Raw genomic sequence first — 19,114 nt, 5'->3', positions numbered from 1 at the left:
CAAAAGTAAAGGATATCTTAAACCTGCATTCTTTCAAATGGCCAGAAGGGGGCAACTCCATTTGTATCAAAAAGAGGTCTGTTTGTATTAAACCAGATTGGAAAATGATTCTACCGCCCAGTACATTTATTACCTCATACTGAGTTTTTGGTTTCAATCCTAAATTTTAAGTCCCCTTTGAGCAGCTTCGTGTTTATTTCTGAGATTATGGACTTTGTTAGAGCAAACTGAGGATGAAGCAGAGTATGCTTTGGGAGGTTTTTACCTGTGATTGCCAAGTTGACAACATCCACTTCTTATAAACAGTCATAAGTCCAGGCTTATGTCTGGTCAAGTGGAGAACACTGCAATAAATGCAGCCAAACACATTGAAACAAACAAAGGAAAGTTGAGCTACAGCCTTGCAGGATTTAAAACTCATTTATGGTTAGGTTCAAATTTAAGATTGATGAATACAGACTGCAGCATCTGTCCACTATTCCCTCAACTTAGCCAATCTGTCTTCATTTGAATTAGGTTTGATGCCTGTCATGTTTCAGCTGGATTTCTTGGAGTGATATCAATCTCTTCATCTGACTCTCAGTAAGAAAGCAGAGTCTGACTCTTCCTTAGTGTTGCAGGTTTTCTTAGGATGGGGATGCAGGGCTCACACTGCAGCTAACAAATTATTTATACTTTCAGTTACAAAAAGGTTTTTTTAAGAGAGCAGAAAAGCAGTTTCACACCAAAAAGGCTGAAAGTGACAGAACAGTTTCTCAAAGTGTGTGTATGTGTTTGGAAGTGTGGTGCAAGATATTATTCATCGACACATTATTCTCGCCATAAAAAGCAAATGAACTGGAAAGTGACTGCGAGGTTTCATCACCTCTTTGGAAAAGTGTCGAGTTGATGGCTCTGAGTCGTCCCTCATCCTTCAGAGTCTCTGTGAATCAGTGTCAGTGGACTTTTTCGAAGTGTATTCACTGCCATTCACCTTTACCACATAAGACAACTTACCAGTACTGACACAGGTAATTCCCAAGAGAAAGGTCCTCTAGATTAGGATGAGAACAAATACCATAGCTTTATACTTAAGCCACCCAGATCACAGTCAGAAAAGGAACCAAAATAACACCCGAAAAAATAAGTTAACATAATTTTGACACATAGAATTTTACAATATGTACATTATTTTTAAATTAAAATAGATTTGTCGGTTGTCTGATTGGGTAGGTCCTCTATAGAGCGTTTCCCTTTTTTTCAACCATCCAGTGTTATTCCACAGAAGCTGAGTTTCCATTAAAAGCTCAGTACCGGACCCTCAGAGTGCAAGTAAGGCTGCCATCGTCGAGTCCCTGCCAATAGTTTGTCGGTGACGTCTTCAGACAGGGCTGAGCCCTTAGCAACACGCATGGCAGACCCTCCAACATCCTGACAAAAAGAAATAAATATAAAATATATGTAATATTTCTATATATATTCATAAAACCAACCCAGGATAGATTTTAACTCTGTGTTCTCTCCATAATAGAATCAAACTGTGGCCATTTTTCCTATTGCCAGTCCGCTTTACTTCCCTTTTTGTCTCCATTTTTGTGTGTTTTTGCAGTTTTTCGAGAAAAAAAAGTCTTCTTCAAACCTGTACATCTTATACCCAAGTAAACAAAATGTAAAAGTGCGTGTTTTTTTTTTTTTGAATACGTTTTATCCACTATATCCAAAAGTGTTGCAGGCACTTAAGTCCTTCCCAAACATTGTAGGTGTTTTTCGACAGTGGAGCAGGTTGGTTTGGTTATTCCTGGATTTCGTGTGGGTCGGTCTGTCCGTATGTCTCTGTCGATCCGTCTGTCTGGCGAGGAACGGGCCACCCCGGGCCGCCGCTAGCCCAGGATGTCCAGGTAGACCGGCGTGGCTTTCCCCATGGCGAACAGGACTTTCTGAATGTCCTTAATGTTCAGTCGCTGCTGCGGTTCCCTCTGCCAGCAGCCCAGCATGATGTCGTACACCTCTTTAGGACAAATCCTCGGCCTCTCCAGAACCCGACCCTGGGTTATGCACTCAATAACCTGCAGAGGAGAGAGGGCAGCGGAGTGAGACAGACGGTTTTCACTGACTGATTGCTTTCGTTTGTTTTTAATGAGAAAGTGATGACACAGAGCAGGCTGTCCTTTGAGGTTTGAACCAATGAAACTGAGATGAAAGAAATAAGCAGTATGCAGTCAGTCTTAAATTTGTCCAATATTAAAGAGGAAACAAGATTTTATTTTTTTCTGTCCCACGGCACAGAATAACAAAAACACTGCATGTCTGTTGGGGTGGAGGTTTGAGATGCTGCTAAAAGCATGATTGATCATTTCTTTGTTGGGCTTGTGCTCTAATTAGCCAGATGACTCACTGCTGTTGTGACAATTTGCCTTTATTATTTGTGTCAATTCCAGGCCACTGTAGCTTAAGAGGATGGATAGGGGTCTATTTGTGTCTAATGACTGTGTTTGCTCTGAAAAGCAGCACAGAAAAGCTGCTGTTTCTTTTTCTTTAAGCAGTGTCACAAAAAACAATATATTCAGGCTTCAATCACATGCACTGATACAAGCTTAAGGATTGCATTATTTCTGTGCATTTTATTTAGTTATTAAGGTATCAAAGAACTACCAAACCTGAAAGTTGATACAGGGACCAATTTTTGAAACATTATCATGTAAGAAATGTCATATTTTTGCAAACAGGCATGATGGCAGAAGGAAGCATTTAATAACCTACAGCACTGGTGCTCCTACTTTTCTGAAGCAAATGTTGGACAAACTAAACATGTGTTTAATAATCTGGTCTCACTGTTTTTTTATAACCAAGGTCTGAGAAAACATCAAAAACCAGAAACAAAGAAAGTCTAAGCAGGAATATGGCGTGAAAACCTGGTTCTATAGTTCCACTGACTGCCTCTGTTTATTGAGGTGAGCTCTGCTCTCAGTGTACGGTATTATTCTGGTTTTCATGTGTTGCCACCAAAGGATGAGAGAACTGGCAGATGGACTAACTTGAGACCTAGACTTAGGGAATCGAGCAGCAGCTCCCACAAAGACATATGGAGCCTCTTTGCATAAATTCCCAGAGCGCAAACAAGGGGTAACAACCAACAACAAAAGCTGTAGTGGCCATGGCAACAGCACATTATGAAACGCAAGTATTCAGCTGAACCTAGAGAAATCATAAATGACAGAGTCTAGCTTATTCAGCCATAATGACAATATAACACATGCAAACTTTGAATACATTTGAGTTGTATCAGTGATAGGGAGTGGTTATAAATTATGAAGGCAATTTAATTCCCTGCACTCCCCCATATAGATTTAACATCCCACTATATGATAATTACAGTAAATCATCTGACATCTCATATGTTTTCCGTCAGTTAGTGATCCAAGTAGATATTAAGAATACAAATGAACATTGAATCCAATTAAATGGATGTTGCAGCAGGTGTAAAAGAGAAAGGTGTAGCAAAACAAGGCACAAACATCAAATAAATGATCTTACATGCACCCCATTTTATCCTCAATAATACCGATGTAACACCACACCCTTATATCACTGCTGGAGTCAAAATTTCAATTGCACCACAGCTGTCATCCTTTTAACCTCACAGTTCTTCTTCTTTGTCAAAAATAGCCAGCTACATTACCCACAATGCAACACAATTGATGACTGCTAAGTGATGAATGAAGGTTTCTTATGATAGTAGCGGGTATTGTAGCCACCAGTCTGCATCATGCATAATTAAGTAGTGGGTGATGGAGTACATATAGTATTTGTCCCCAACTAAAGGCTTATTTATACTTCTGCGTCTCCCCTACGCAGCAGGGGCTGACGCAGACATGAGCACCACATACTTGTGCGTCGGTGTGTCCGTGTCGCGCAGCAATTCTCCGCCGAAACGCCTGAGGGCAGTGTGGTCTCTTTGATAGCCGGCCGCCTGCTTCCGGTCCCACTACGATCTCTGTTTACTTTTCCACAGCGATTCAGAGTGCGTTATGTTAATCTACAGCTGATACATGTTGCTGTTTATCATACAGACATGATTACATGAAGAATAGAGAGGAGGAGATGAAATACACGGCCGATGTGTGGCCGATGTCCGGGATCCCGGAAGTGCTTTAAATGCGGGAAAGACAAAGCCGCCGAGCAGACCAATCACAGAGCTTGCGGTCCGCGTCGGCTCTACGGGGAGTTACATTTTGGAGGAGGTGCACGTCAGCTACTTGCGTAGGCCTCGGCGTAGGTACGGGAGCTACGCAGACCCCCGGCGTAGGGTACGCCGTCGATTCAACGCAGAAGTATAAATCAGCCTTAATAATGACTCTAGTGACATCATTTGAGGCACTCAATCAGATGACAGACAGTTCCTTTTAGAGCCACAGAAAACTTTATTCTACGTTTTTATGTGGCCATCCATTCCATTTTTCTGTGCACATTTTTTACAGCTTTTCCTTTAAAAGGCTAACTTGGACCTTTAACTGGGGGAACACAAATTTGCTTCTGGTCCTATTTTTCCATAGCTGTGTAACTAATATGTCACTGTACTTATGGAAACAGTGTAGTAGCAGTTTTCTAACCTAGAAATGTATGGAGTCTGCCTATTGGATACACTGTGCACCTTCAAAGAGCTACTTGCAGGTTTGAGACCCTAGTGAATAAATGTGTGGGAAAATGATTTAGAAAGTATATTTTAAATTAAATATATAAATCGATACATTACAGTGACCTCTGATTTAACTTTCTGGAAGTGTACATTTAGTTCCACATCAGAACAGACAACCTGACGTGACACATCATAAGAGAATTGGTGGATTTCTGCAAAGTTCAACAATGATAAACATGGAGCTAAATGAAAGTCTATGAAGATGAAGAGGAAGAGGAAGAAAATGTGTGTACATGCTTGTGATTTCAATTATCACCCTGATGGGAATTGAAGAGACAGGACACAGGGAAAGATCAGGAGGAATAACAGCTTCAGTATAGGTGCTTTTGTGTGATGAGAGCAAGAGAAGAGTAGACAGGTGTCATGGTGAGTGCCTGGCGCAACCAGCTGACATTCAAGGCAATGTTCACATCACAACATTGTAGAGTTTTCTTTCTCAAATCAAAGGCTATAACAAATCACGAGTTGTAGTAAGTGGAAGCATTGATTCTTAACCATTACAATTACCAACAGATGAGTATAAGCTTGTGTCAGTTGTATTTTGTGTTGCCTCTTATAACATAGAGAGAGAGAGAGAGAGAGAGAGAGAGAAATTACAGTTTCCTGATACTTTGTTTTCAATTTCTAACGTGAGAAATGTCATTCTCTGACTTTTACACATTTAGCCGACGAAGAGTGGGAGACCCCAAATCCTGTTTGTGATTTAATGTGTCGCAATATAGAAAATAAAAACTGTTTATAAGCAGCATTAATGAAAATCACTACTTTTTTTCTCCAATCTGTGTCTTATAAGAAATTAAAAATCAAGGATTTACTTTTTTTTTTTTAACAGCCCTTCTCAGAAAAGGTTTGGTGTTAATGTCTTAAAAATAGGTTTAAACTACTGGAGAGGATGATGTGCGTCTAACTCCATTTAAAAGTCGTACTTTAGCTCTTGCATCGCTCTTGGCCAGGCGTGCAGTATTGCTGAGATGGAGGGATGCTGCCCCGCCCACCCACCCACAGTCAGTGGCTGAGGGACATAATGTCCTGCTGAAACCTTGAAAAGGTCCGCTATCAAGTCACTGGCTGTAAAAAGTTTGTTCAAATGTGAGGACCTTTTATGGAGCACTTTCAGCAACTTCAGTCAATTTAAGAAACACCCTCCTTCTTTGACTTTACGGTCTTTCTTTTCTATGATTTTCAGGCATACAGTTTAATGAGTGTTACTCATTTTCATTGTCACCATGAATACCTCTTTCAGTATTCTTTTTTCATTTGTTTTCTTTTACATTCTTTTACTTTATGTATTCCCACCTATTTAGTAACATTACATATATTGTTTTCTCTAGTACCACTGTGATGCTTAAAAATAACAAACAACCTGACTTCCAGCACTGGAAGGCTGTTTACTCCAGTATTCTATGTAATATATATGGAGCCCCTACACAGACAATGGGACTGTTGGGTTATGAGGGCTGGGTGAGTGATAGAACCAGCTGATCTTATTGTGTAGTTTTTTTCTGTTTACTTTTTGTATATCTGATTGTGTGAAAATCACTAAAGAATTTCTTGAGGAAAAAAAATAGATTTAAAGTGCGAATTACTCTTTAAAGTCAACCCTTTTTCATCTTTGAATGTACCAGAAATTACATACCAAAGTGTAAATGTACAGCAGACTTAATTCAAATTCACTGTAATCGACAAGGATTTCCATTTGATGCTACTTCACTACATCCCAGATTTAAATAACATAAATTATTCATAACCTAATTTATTTGGCAGATGTAGTTACTGGTTACTTTGCAAATTAAAGCCCCTGCACTCCCACACAGGTGCTCTCAATTACCTCAGCTGATTACAACTCCAGTCAGGTGTAAGCTGAGAGGAGCGGTGCATGGAATATCCGATGTCACCAAACTGTACGCCACTAACTTAGATGTTAACAAGGTCATCTGTCCCTCCCTGACAGGTACTACCAATCCAAGAGAGGAGGGAGATGCTTATCATCACCCTGAAAACACCTGTATGGAGGGACTTACTCTGTGATACAATATTTAGTCCTCTTTAAATGGCAACACATGTAATTGACTTGCTGTTGTAAAAGCAGCTCAGTCTATCTTACAACCCAGCTTGTTACAAAGCTTGTTGTGGTGATAAGATACAATACCATACAATATGATGCAGCATGGTAAGGTACAGTGCAGTGAAATGATACACTTTAATGTTATCTTTGGGAAATTTTTCTTTGACTCAAGGGCTGCACATGCTCAAATTCCTCCACAACAGTATACACACATAAAAACTATCCGCACACAATCAGGGAGACACAGACCAAAGGAAAAAACAAACAACACAAGGTGGAAAAGGCGCAGTAAAAACAAAGAGTACTTTTTGTCATCAGTGAACATGAACTTTAGAAATCATTGCATGAGAGAGATCACCCATTGTAACAACCAACTAGTCTCAGCTGCAGAGAGGTGAAGTAGAGTGGATATGAACCAGCTGCTTCAAAGGGATCCAAATAGAAGGGCCATAGTTTCAGGTAAAAGATTTTAGAGACAGAGTTATTTATTGTATTTAATCTGAAGTAGCTACATTTTTTTAAAAAAATCATCTTATCTCCCACAGCCCTGCATCACCCTGCACACATTCTCAGTTGGCTTCCTCCAACTCATCATTGGGACAACATCTATGTAATGTAAAATATACAAATATATATTAATACCCTATGGGCCTGATCTACTAAGATCCCAAATAACGAGTGCTAAATTGCGTGAGCAAACAAAACAGTTGCATGTGCTATTAATGGGCGTGTTGCAGGTGATCTACTATGATTGCGTGCGCAATTGATAACAGGTGCAAAAGTGGTGCATACTGCCCTTAAATGAGGATTTTGTGTGTGCCACCGGCTGTCACCATGGATAGTTTGGGAGAGCAGAGTGGCTGTGAACGAAAAATGAAGTTTGAAGTCATGGAGCTAGAGGTCTTGGTGGAGGAGGCAAATAAACACACTGGCGAGAAGAAACGCGATTTGGGAGAATGGGGGAAAAACAGTGATTTCATTATTTGAGAAGTGTTTTTGTAAGTTGTCCATCATGACCGTAAAAAAAAAAAAATCTCTTTTTTCGTAAATGGACAATCTTCATCAGATATCTGACAATCCCTGCCGCACTCCTCAAATCAGCTCAGACCAGCTGGTCAGTGCTGTGTCTGGGCTGACAATGGCCGTCAATGCCCTGGCAACAGTTGGGAGTTCATACAGTGACAGTCCTTCAATAGAGCCGCTGGCGAATGAAGAGGGAGGGGAGAGCACAGGAGATGAATGTTCATTATGCACGGGTGGACACTGGGAGACGCCGGCACTAACTGTGATGGTGCGCTGGAATCATCCAGATGCAAGAAAAAGCAGTGTTGCAAGGAGCTCAAAAATGGCATTGCTGGATAGACGATATGGCTCTACTATTTTTATTCTGACAGTCCAAATATGTTGACACACGCACGGAAGATTATCTCTCTCTGTCGTCTGTCATTGCACCTATGCTTCCTTCTCGCCACAGTGACCACAGCCATTTGTGTGTAAGGCTGTGCCAGTTTGCATCTGCCTTTCAAACGTGCTAAATATAGACGCAAATACACCGACTACAAACAGTTGCTGGTTTGATAAATCACATTGCAGGTGCTTAATGATTACATTTGCAGCTCCTCCTCCCAGTATTTGCAAGGTACACTCTGCATGTACCCTGCATATTCATGACGGCAAACATGCTTAATGGATTGTGTGTGCTATTTTGCTCATTTACAGACGCAATCCTCAGTGTTCCTGGTTAGTACATCTGCTTTGCTCGCGCTATCAAGTTTGCGCGTGTTTCTATTCATGCAAACCTTTAGGGTCCTAAGTTTGCTATGACTGCATTACTGTATCAAATGGGTTGTACATCCCTTTAGACCTAAAACTCAGTCCATTATATGTGTTGTCTTTGAAAACTTTCAATATTCCTCTAGAGAAAATAAAGTTTGTGACTTTGAATGATGTTTGGCTGCACAGCAGATTGTAATGTATGGCTCTTTGTTATGCAGCTCCCTGTTTTGCATGTTTTGTTCTTGTGAACACAGAGTGAGAAAGTACAGAGTGTATATATAGTGTAGTGGTGAGTGAGGCCTGTTTGAAACAAGTTCCTCCAGTGCCAGAATAATTTATCATTGTCAATGAGACCCAATTATAACTGTTGCTGTAATGTATCACTGTTTAATGCAGTACACAAATCTGAATAACTGAATAATAAGAGCAATAACTCAATCAAACACTACCTGAAGTCAAGACTGCTTTAGAGAAACAGTAGATTTAACAGTTCTCATCTCATTACACTGTTGCGTGGTTTCAGTGATGTGGTTTAATATGCTGTGTGTACAGTTCAGTTCAGGACAGTGTCTATACAGACACAAAATATGGAAAACATGCATTTGTGTCAGGCTGCAGAACATATTGATGTTTCAATTGAAGACACTTAGAGGTGCTATGCATGCCACATGCTGGGTTATTCTCTTGGGTCAATTTAATGTTCTCAATATGCTAGTTTTGCAAGGGTAATTCTAATTGAATTTTATTGATTCAAAGCAGAGCCTCTGATGAAAAAACAAACTAATCGTGGGTGTTGTGTAATGTGATGTCTTGTCTGGTGACAAAGTGACATCAATATCACCTTGTTTGGTCGACGTGAGAATAAAAACAGCAGGGGGCTGTAGATTAAGATCTAGATTTGCCATTAGAAGCTCATGCTTGTAGATGTTCCTTGATGCTCCATGAGGGATTGTCTACCTGTTTGATTCCAGCATCTTATCCTGTTTATGATTAAATATGTTCAACAGATTTTTTCACTCCTTATATTGATTTTGACACCTCAACTGGAGGGTTGTTGGACATCATGAACTCTTAGTACTGATTTAATTTGTAATAAACTGCTAATACACCGTTTTTGAGGGTCACTCAGAGGGAAAAGGGTTTAAACTGTCCTCCTGCACAACAAGTTCTACTTCCTTATTTTGTGCTGCCGTCTTGGCCAGGTCACTCTCGAAAAAGAGGTTTTAAATCTCAATGAGTCTCTTACCTAGTTAAATAAATAGAGATTCCTGAAGCAAATTCCACTTCCTACAGTTTCTGTGCAGCTGTGTAGCTCTCTCTCACACCACCATTAGAGTTGGCAGTCCCTCTGCCTATTGTTACAGCAGTTAACCTCAGCCTCCAGTTACTTTGATTATTGTGAGTTAAGGAGCCACTGCTTCCAACCAATTCACAGAGATTTGCGCCATCCACCTCTGCCGTTGACTTGTCTTATACTGAAGTCCTTACAATCACACCAGTGCCCTGCAAGGTTTAATTACCTAATAATAAACCACCATGTTCTTAAATGTAATGATCATGACCCATGAGGTAGGACATCTACCAAAAGGTGCGCTACCAGCATGTTCCATGGAATGTACCTGGGCATGCTTTGTACAAAGCCGCTGCTTGCAAAACATGATACGTTTTAAATTGCATCAGGCCGCATGCAGTGGATGATGGTGGCGGTTGCACATATGGTCCTGATGGCGCATGACTGTGAAAAAGCTTAAGTCAGTATGGCACTGCTTTACCAGTGCATTAGTCACATCAGTGTATTGCATGCAGCTGACTTTTTTGATAAAAAGGTATTAAAAGTGCATCTTATACACTGAATTCTAAGGAATTTGATCATCATTTAAAGCTGCAGACATGAGAATACGTAGCTAAGCTGACCAAGCTAAGTATAAGTATAAGTGCTGTGAGAACCCCCCCCCCCGACTGTTTAAGTCTGTGTAAGAGTGTAAAAATACAGTTGATTTAAAAAATCAAACTGCTTCATATTGTGTTTTTACCGGTGTATCTTAACTTTTTATGTTAAAATATAAAATCTTTAAATTGTGCAATTGGAAAATAACATTTTCCTAAGTTTGACTTGAACTGCACACCTTGCTAGCATCATACTGTCAATGTTTGCCTAAATCTCATGATAATACACCTGAATATTGTTATTCTTCACCACCTCTAACGTAGTAGATGAAGTGAAAGCCAAATTCTGCTCTGGTATTTTGAGTTTTTATTTTGCTAGAAATAATCTAAATACCATATTTCCCTTTATTTAAAGCCACAGGTACAGATGCTTAAATTATTTTAGTAACCAAAATTGTACAACCAAAACACCTGAAACTATTATTTTACGTGTTCAGTGTTTGACAGTTGACACCCAGCTAATGTATATCAGACCATACAAAAACATCTGACTCAGTTAACTATTTAATCTAACTGGATTTGATTACTAAGGGGGGCTAATAAATCTCAATATCTGATTTATTTATGCCCCACACCCCTTTCTATGCTGCACCAGGGGCATTCCACATACTAATGTATTTTTCATACCAGCTCTATCAATAAACATCAATAAAGAACCAATATTGCTTTAAATGTGAAGGGATCACCTGTAGGACACATAAGACATTATGAAATGCAAATGAAGACTTAAGCACAAACACCCTGGAGATGTAAGTGTAATGTGCGCAGGAAGGCCTGTAGTGCTGCCTTCAACAGTATACTGTGTGTAAACAGCTTCTTATGCAGGCTGATATAACTGCTTAAGGCTCTTTGTACCTCATTGTTCCCCAGCTGGAACCAAGGCTGCTTCCCATAAGTAAAGATCTCCCACAAGATGACTCCGAAGCTCCAGACGTCGCTTTCCGTGGAGAATTTCCTGTACATGATGCTCTCTGGAGGCATCCAGCGAATAGGTAGCATGGTATGTCCTCCGACCTGAGGGAAGGGAACAAGAGGAGAACATATCTTTACTATAAAAGCTCAAACACAGATTATAAAATTCAGTCTTCACAAAAAAGATCCCAGACATGTGGGGATTAACTGTCCTCGCATGTAAGTGATACAACAGGCTTAACTATGAATGTGTGCTACGTGGCTGGATGTTGACACTGATGCAGCTCAGGAAAATGCTGGTGTATCTGCCACTTTCTCTGCATGCACTGGATCACATGATGAGGAACTCTGTAGGTTATGGTTTTAAACTGCCATGTTCTTTATGACAAAAAGCATCTGCAGTCCCTTCTCAGCAGAAATGTCGGCATTAAATGGAGGATCAGAGTATCAAAGCATGCAGAATTGAATGTGCTCTAATCAGCACTTTAAATAAACCTTTTCATCCATAGGGTCCAGAAGAGCTCAATTCATGCTTCTATAGATCCTTTCAGCAAATTACTTTTCACGTTTTTCTAATGTAAACATGAGCATTTCTGTCGTATTTTCCCCTCAAATTACGTATAAGCATGTAAACCTTGTGCATTCATAAGGAGACCAGGCAAGATACCGGCTGAGATAGGGGTAGACATCAGCTGTGAGCTCTTTAATGTCTTCAAACCAGCAGAACATGAAATGAAGTCTCTCTAGCTGTAAATCCTCCAAGGCTGGATATTAATCGATTAAACAATCGTCCATTAATCATCCTAGCTCTCAGCTTCCATTAGCCGGGCATTGTTTTAAAATCTATTTCCCATTCATGTCACTGGCCGGGCTTTAATCATGGCGGCGATGAGCTGGACAAGACTGATGTGGGAATGAGCAGCAAAGTATTGCAAGTTTCAACTCAGAATCCAGCATTAATTACAGTGATTATAATGGCGCCCACAAGTCAAAGCACAGTATTGACGGACAGTGTTATTGATATGCTGCTGTAATCTGCTGTGAAATCTGCTGTACTACTGCTACGATTTGTTTCTATCCAATATGGGGAGTTTTAGAACTGCAACTGATTATTTGTAATGCTGACTGACAATAAAACTGGAACACAATGGAAACAACTTTAACCTGCTTGATTTTATAGAGCTTTGAAGTGTTTAACCACTATTACTGGTGTTTGGTGAGTAAACTGTGGAGTATTCCTTAAACTAAATTTTACTCAACATTAAGTTAAGTTTCACTACACCAGAAAAAAATGTAGCTATCTGAGATACAGCACCACCACAGCAGTAGCTTCCCCCACCAAAACTATGTTTATTTTAAGTGAACAATTTATTCCATTACAAACAATGCAGTGCTTTTATGAGGACCACTATGTTTTAAAACAAGTTACTATCTGCATACATTGTTTATTTTTCCCAAGTACTGTACATTATAGCAGAGAGAAAACCTATCAAACAAAGTAGATTAACCATCTGTATGTCTTACACGCCAGGAAATAACCAACTACATGATCTACTGGCTTGGAAATGTGTTCCAGTCTGACCTGTGGCTCTTTTCTGCAAGTTATTCCCCACTCTCTCTTCCCACTTTATGACTATATCCACTGTCCTATCCTCTAATAAAAGAAATTATACCCAACAAAAGTAATTTAAAAGAAGAAAGTAACTCACTCTGTCAATTTGAAATCTACTAAGAAAGGCCATGAGATGTTTGAAATCCTTTGATGAAGTTTTAAAGAGCACTATCTTGAGGAGAGGTTTATAATATGACACTCTTAAGTTGTGCTCAAAGCAGGTTACTTTTCCCCTCCATTTACAAGGCGACTAATGAGGTCACTGACTTAATTAAGCAACATCCTTAAAAATATGGAGTGAGTGCTAAGGTAAAACTAGAAAATTGAAACAGGAAAAAAAGTGAGTTAAAAAAAGGAGTAAGATCAAGTTGATATGAATTAAAAATAGAAAAGAAAACATATTTGTAGAGAAAGGATAACTTTGAATAAACACATGCATATATAGCTAATAGTCCATCGTTTAGTATATTCATCTTATAGTATCTGTTTTGCCAGAAAAACCCTTGTCGGTCTCACATTGGGCAAAGATGGGCAATGATATGTAATAATATTTAATGTGTTATAATATATATTTTATGTGCAGTATTATCTTCAAAGGTCATGAAACATTTAAAGCTTTGATGAAGAACTTTTGGTTTGTGTTGATTCTGCTAACCTCAGTGGTAACACTGGTCTCTGCTGGAACATGAAAAATCTATTCTGGCTCGCTGTTAGGCTGGCATGTGTGTTTACATGCATTCACATTCACATGCTGTCTTATTCAGCAACAGTTACTATCTTGATGCCCAATGAAGTGCCAAAATCATGCGTCATGCAAGCTAGAGTTGCTAAATGTTTGGTATTTCAAATAATTATTGATAAGAAGATGAGGATAAGCTCAAACTGTAACACACATCTCTCCAGGATGAACCCAGGAAAGTAAGTGAGATGCTATAGTTGATATCATTACTGTTAGGAAGCTATTGATAATGTTAGCAGCTAAAATCTCTCAACCACTGGATCCAAGATGTTTGGTTCGTTGAAATGATAGTTAATGGCAGATGGGATCACTGCAGGTATTTTTGAGTTTAGACACCTGCAGGGATGGAAATTTATGCATGACACACAGTGCTATAAAGTCAGTCCAGGTTAATAGGTTGAATAGTTTGACAGTGGAAAAGCGCTCCCCCTTAATAATACTAATATTAATAGTAAGGACTTGACTCAAACACAGACCCACATAACGGGGGTGGTTTCTGCTTTGGTGACTCAGACTTGAGGTTTAGTGACTTGACTACAACACTGCTTTACATCCAGATGTAACTCTTTGGGAGAATCTTTGGCGTGGAAAATGTAAGGAAGGCTGCAGTGTGTGATTAATCAAATCCACTGGCACCTACCCAAGGCAGCAGTTTTACATAGTACAAAGAAACTACAGAATAACCTGTCCTAATGCTCAGCGTCTTGTCTTTATCTAAAAAAGACACTAAAGATCAATTTCAAATTGTTAAAAAATGGCTTAATGTCTTCATGAGCTTCAACACGTCAGCTGGGATGCACTTTTTACATTACTCTTTTCATTCATCATGGGGACACAACTATTAATGTGTGGCCATGCAGGGAGTGATTGATTTGTTTACACAGCTAAGTTTGTTTGTACAAAGCCCAATACATATAAATATTAGATACTAAATATTAAATAAGGTGTGATTACATCCCAGTATTTACAATTCTTATTGTATGGACTTTGTTGTCGTATCACTTCTTTCCTTAGGGATTTTCACTGTCATTTAGTTTTGTTATCTGGATCACTTTTTGGCCTTTGCTGTCGATCTTTCTGTTATCTTGACATTTTTGCCAAGATAACGGTGAGATGGATTTTTAAGCCTCTTTGAGGTTTTTATCTCTGTGTCAGTGGAAGTAGTCCTACAGAGTATCAGACACACATCTATCATCCATCCATCAACACAAGCAGCCATCCATGGATTCACTGATCCACCCATACAACCATCCATCCATGCATCCATCCATCTTTCAGAGCAAAAATTTCCCCAGCTTAAGGACAAGAAAATATATTGCAAAAACAAAGTCATACATACAGCATAAGATGTGAAATCATCATTAAGACAACCTCTTACAGTATCAATATGGTTCCCCGGCTCCAATCAGATTCATTTAATCACGATAAGCTCTTCTCCAAACTCCATTTACCAGCTCTGACATCTGTGTGCCGTCAGCTGTGAGCATTGTGTCACATTTTAAGTATCAAGGGAAAAAAAAAAACAGCCCACGTCGCACTAATTACCGCCTAGTTCCGTAGAGCGCTCATTGCACATTTCCTTTGAAAGTCAAACACAATCTCTGCGTGTCAGCTTGACGCAGAAGATGAATCTTCTGGCTGTTTTAAAGAAACATGAGATTAGTCAATGTGCCAGAAAGCTGCTCCTTCCCCGGCATTTTATTCAGAACGTCCTCTGGTTTGTACACTTCATCAGATTCTGCTGCTGAGCGTGAGGTTCCTGTTTGTTCACCTTTAATTATCCTTCATCTGTAACCTTCTCTGAAAGACTGGATTGTTTTGCTTTATCTGTTGGTAGATTTATCACTGAGTGTCTAGTAGTTTTTTGAAGTCCCTAGCAACTATTGAAATTTATGAAATTCACCAAGAAAAATTTAACTGGTAAGGACTAGAAAGTGTCAATCAAACACTAAAAGCAACAAAAAATCTCTAATAGAGATGTTCCTTTGTTTTCTTTTCTTCCAAGTATCAGTTTCTGGACTACCTGGATTGATCAATACAATACAATTGTTTAATGTTGTCTTCCTCATGAGGTACTGTAACATCCCTGATGATTGTGCCGTATGTGTGGTGCATTGAAAAAAATCTAACCTAAAAACAAGCTGGCAAACACAACACAAGCTAACGCAACACAAGCTAACTTAACTTGGTTTGACGTCATGCTTCTGTTGAGGAGTGTGGGACAAATCATAATCTTCAGCAGGAAATGCTTTGTTTTGTTTTTTTCCCTGTATTGAGTATATTTACTTCAAATTAAAATAACAGCCTTGTATTACTGATAATAAAACAATAAATAATATAATTGTGTTAGCTTTGGTAAACTCTTGTTAACAACAATACATTTGTATCCTCCCAAATCAAAGTCATTTGCTTTTGACAAGATATAAGTGGCTTTTTTGGGTGAGTGTATTGACTTGTGTAAAGACCTGTTCTGCTTTTTTGGCAGTATGGCAGTCATTGGAGAATTGTCTCTTTGTCAGAACTGAATCTAAGGTTACATCTTTCGTCAATAGTGATGCAGACATTTCAACCTGGTGCAAACTTTGGGTTTGAATTTTAAAGTGAATCATTGTCATTTGAAACAGTCTGACTTTTTAAATTATGGGCTCTGCTGTGATTGTCTACCTAGACTGATATGACTAATATTGAATGCTGCTCAACATTCGCAAACTCTATTCATAGTTTTCAGTCACGTGACCACCGCAGAAGCCTGGAGGGCAAAAAGGAGCATAGTAACATGACGGCTTCCATTCATAGAGATTTGTAAAACCGTCTCCCCCCCAAAAGTTCACTGTCAAGCCTTGACACTAAATATTAACGTTCTCCTAAACTAACATAAGAACACTTTATCACCAGACTGTCAGGATAAAAGTGTTCGGCTCTGAAAACAGCGACGTTATTACTATACTAGCGTTAGTTGGTTTGCTAGTGGTGTCAACAAGTTACTGCTGGAGTTGTTTACATCGGTCCACACACAGCGACAATGTCAGGAGTACTACATCAACATCGAAATACTCTGTGTTTACTTCAACCTACCATTAATGAAATGTTTGCTCAAAGACATGTGGACTTTTATTATTGTTTTGTTCCCTCACCAGGGACAGCAGAGCGTCTAATATAATCAATCCACATCTCCTCCTCTCAGGGTTTTATTTCTTAGATGGGAATCTTACAGGGATATTTCAGTGTTTTTGAAGTGGGTTTGTATGAGTTTTATGTCTATATAATTGTCTATACTATTAATTGTATGAGCCATAACGGATGCCGGTCAGCTCGGCCTCTGTAATGAGAAACTGCACACAACACAAAGCTACAGATTTCTGCAGACTGGGTCAGTCCTACCAGGTAATTTAGACAATTTTGAAAGATTCTGACTGAGCACCAATCTAGACACCGGAGAGCCTGTTTGTTTTTGCATCATTTGAGGATGCAACACAGACGTGCTCCTCTGCCTGCAGCGCACTGATCAGCTGTTCTGGTCTGCAGGTTCAAAGTGACAAAAATACAACCAAACTGAATAATGAGTGATTCTGACCGAGCTGATGTCATGCCGTATACTGTGGACAAATGAGGACACCTTTAGGGACCGGAGTTTACAGATGAAAAGGAGATTCAATGCACCGGAGGAAAAAGTGGAGAAACTTCTGAGCTAAACTGGAGAGCAGGAGATTTACCTGATGGTGCAGGTGTGTACACTGTGAGCTAATGCACACAGTTTACACACAATGAACCGAGAAAACTCCTTGCTGTCACAAGTAAGACTTGGTTACCACAGTCCATCTAGACCTTTGGGAATTACATAGACCAGCTGGTCACATTGTGGCTAGTACAATTACTATAGTGACATAAAACTCATACAACCCCTCTTCAAAACAATGAAATATCCCTTTAAGGTGTCGTCATATAATTGAAAAAACAACTGTCTGGCATATTTTTAGTTTTCAAACACATAGTGGGAAGCAAATTCCGGTCTTTTCCCCGTAGCCCGTAGCAATAAGAATCCTTTTTTTTGTTCCACAGGTGTGTGACGTCCAGGGTGCATCTCGCTCGGCTGGAGCTGAAGCTTTCAGCAGAGCGTCTGCCCCCTGGTGGCTGGCTGCAGTATAGATAAAAAAATGTCAAACTTTAAAAAATCAATACACGTCGTACGAATGTTTCTCACGTCCGTATGCTGTGGTGATATGTAGTTATTATTTGACTGTTTTGTGTTCAAGGCCTCTTTTTCCTGAAAAGTTTCTTTTTCATTAGTTATTAGAGTTTAAAAAACAGGGTTTTACTTCCGGGTTTGCTTTGATTCACAGCCGCCGTAGAGTGAAACTTCAAAGGACACACAGCGTCTTGTGACGCTACGCTGTAGGGCAGAGCTCGTTACAGTGGCTTCGCAGGCTCTGGCTGCACAATGGCTGCGTCCAGGAGCGTGATTTTTTGGCTTCAGAACCGTACAACGGGAAGAGGCTGAGCAACGCTGTCCATTTTTATTTACAGTCTATGGTGACGTCAACTGAAAACTATGAATATCTGTGTGAAAGATAGTTCTACACACACGTTTCTGACTGGGACATTCCTACCTATTTACTCTGCATTAAAACAACATTTTAGTAAGATATCCTAATGATTATGTCTTCAAAACAACTCACGTAAGACTGTTGATGAATGTAATCCCATAATGACCTCATGTCAGCACAGAAGGTGTCATTCAGCCAAAAGTACACAGACTCACTTTGAAAAAGGCCAATGCAAACAGCTTTTGAGGGTTGCAGGGCGGTCAAATAAGGTGAATTTAACTCTGAAAACACAGGGCTCAAAATAACTTTAAGGCTTTAATGTAAAATTCAGGACCCGAGACAGTAGCTTGAAGAAGTATATCATAAATGGTTAATAAGACTTGTTGTGACTTCCTCAATGCAAACTTTCTTCAAGAAACCCCACCATCTCACAGGAAGAATCTCTGGATACTGCAGCGCGACTATGGTTGGAAGCATTTTGAGCTACTTTGGACCTCGGAGCTCCTCTGTGTAACTTCTTGTCTCCTGAAGAGGTCGTTACTGCAGAGCAATTATTGCGCAGTGATGTCACAAGGCTGCATGCTTTCCTTACATTTAACACAAATCGATATTTGTACACATGGCCTGAAGGTCAACAAGACCATTAGAGACGGTTTTATACAACGGCAGTGATATGCTGATGGTGAATAAAAAATTACCTTGGGGATGTTTAACTTTGGGTCTCAGTGGTGTTTCAGCAGAAAAAAATTGAGGGTGTCATTTCACTTACATTCTCTCTTCACTGAAACATATGAGAAATGTTAAAAGTTAATTAATAATAGGAAGGGGCAGGTCCGGGGGGTTG

General features: G+C 39.6%; 1 protein-coding gene across 1 annotated transcript in view; it reads right to left on the bottom strand.

The window, feature by feature from the left end:
- Positions 1 to 608: 608 nt before the first annotated feature.
- ntrk3b (neurotrophic tyrosine kinase, receptor, type 3b) overlaps positions 609 to 19,114 on the bottom strand; it is a 257,195-nt gene continuing 238,689 nt past the window's right edge. Inside the window, exons 16-17 of the mRNA XM_034679541.1 lie at positions 11,319 to 11,477; positions 609 to 2,045 (exon numbers count right to left, since the gene is read on the bottom strand). Coding sequence (XP_034535432.1) covers positions 1,860 to 2,045; positions 11,319 to 11,477 — 345 coding nt within the window. The 3' untranslated portion in view covers positions 609 to 1,859. The remainder of the gene's footprint in view (positions 2,046 to 11,318; positions 11,478 to 19,114) is intronic.

This window comes from Notolabrus celidotus, chromosome 3 (assembly GCF_009762535.1).
Source record: "Notolabrus celidotus isolate fNotCel1 chromosome 3, fNotCel1.pri, whole genome shotgun sequence".
In the NCBI taxonomy this organism is placed as follows: domain Eukaryota; kingdom Metazoa; phylum Chordata; class Actinopteri; order Labriformes; family Labridae; genus Notolabrus; species Notolabrus celidotus.
The sequence above is the reverse complement of the archived record's forward strand: the minus strand, read 5'-3'. Positions and strand labels throughout refer to the sequence as shown.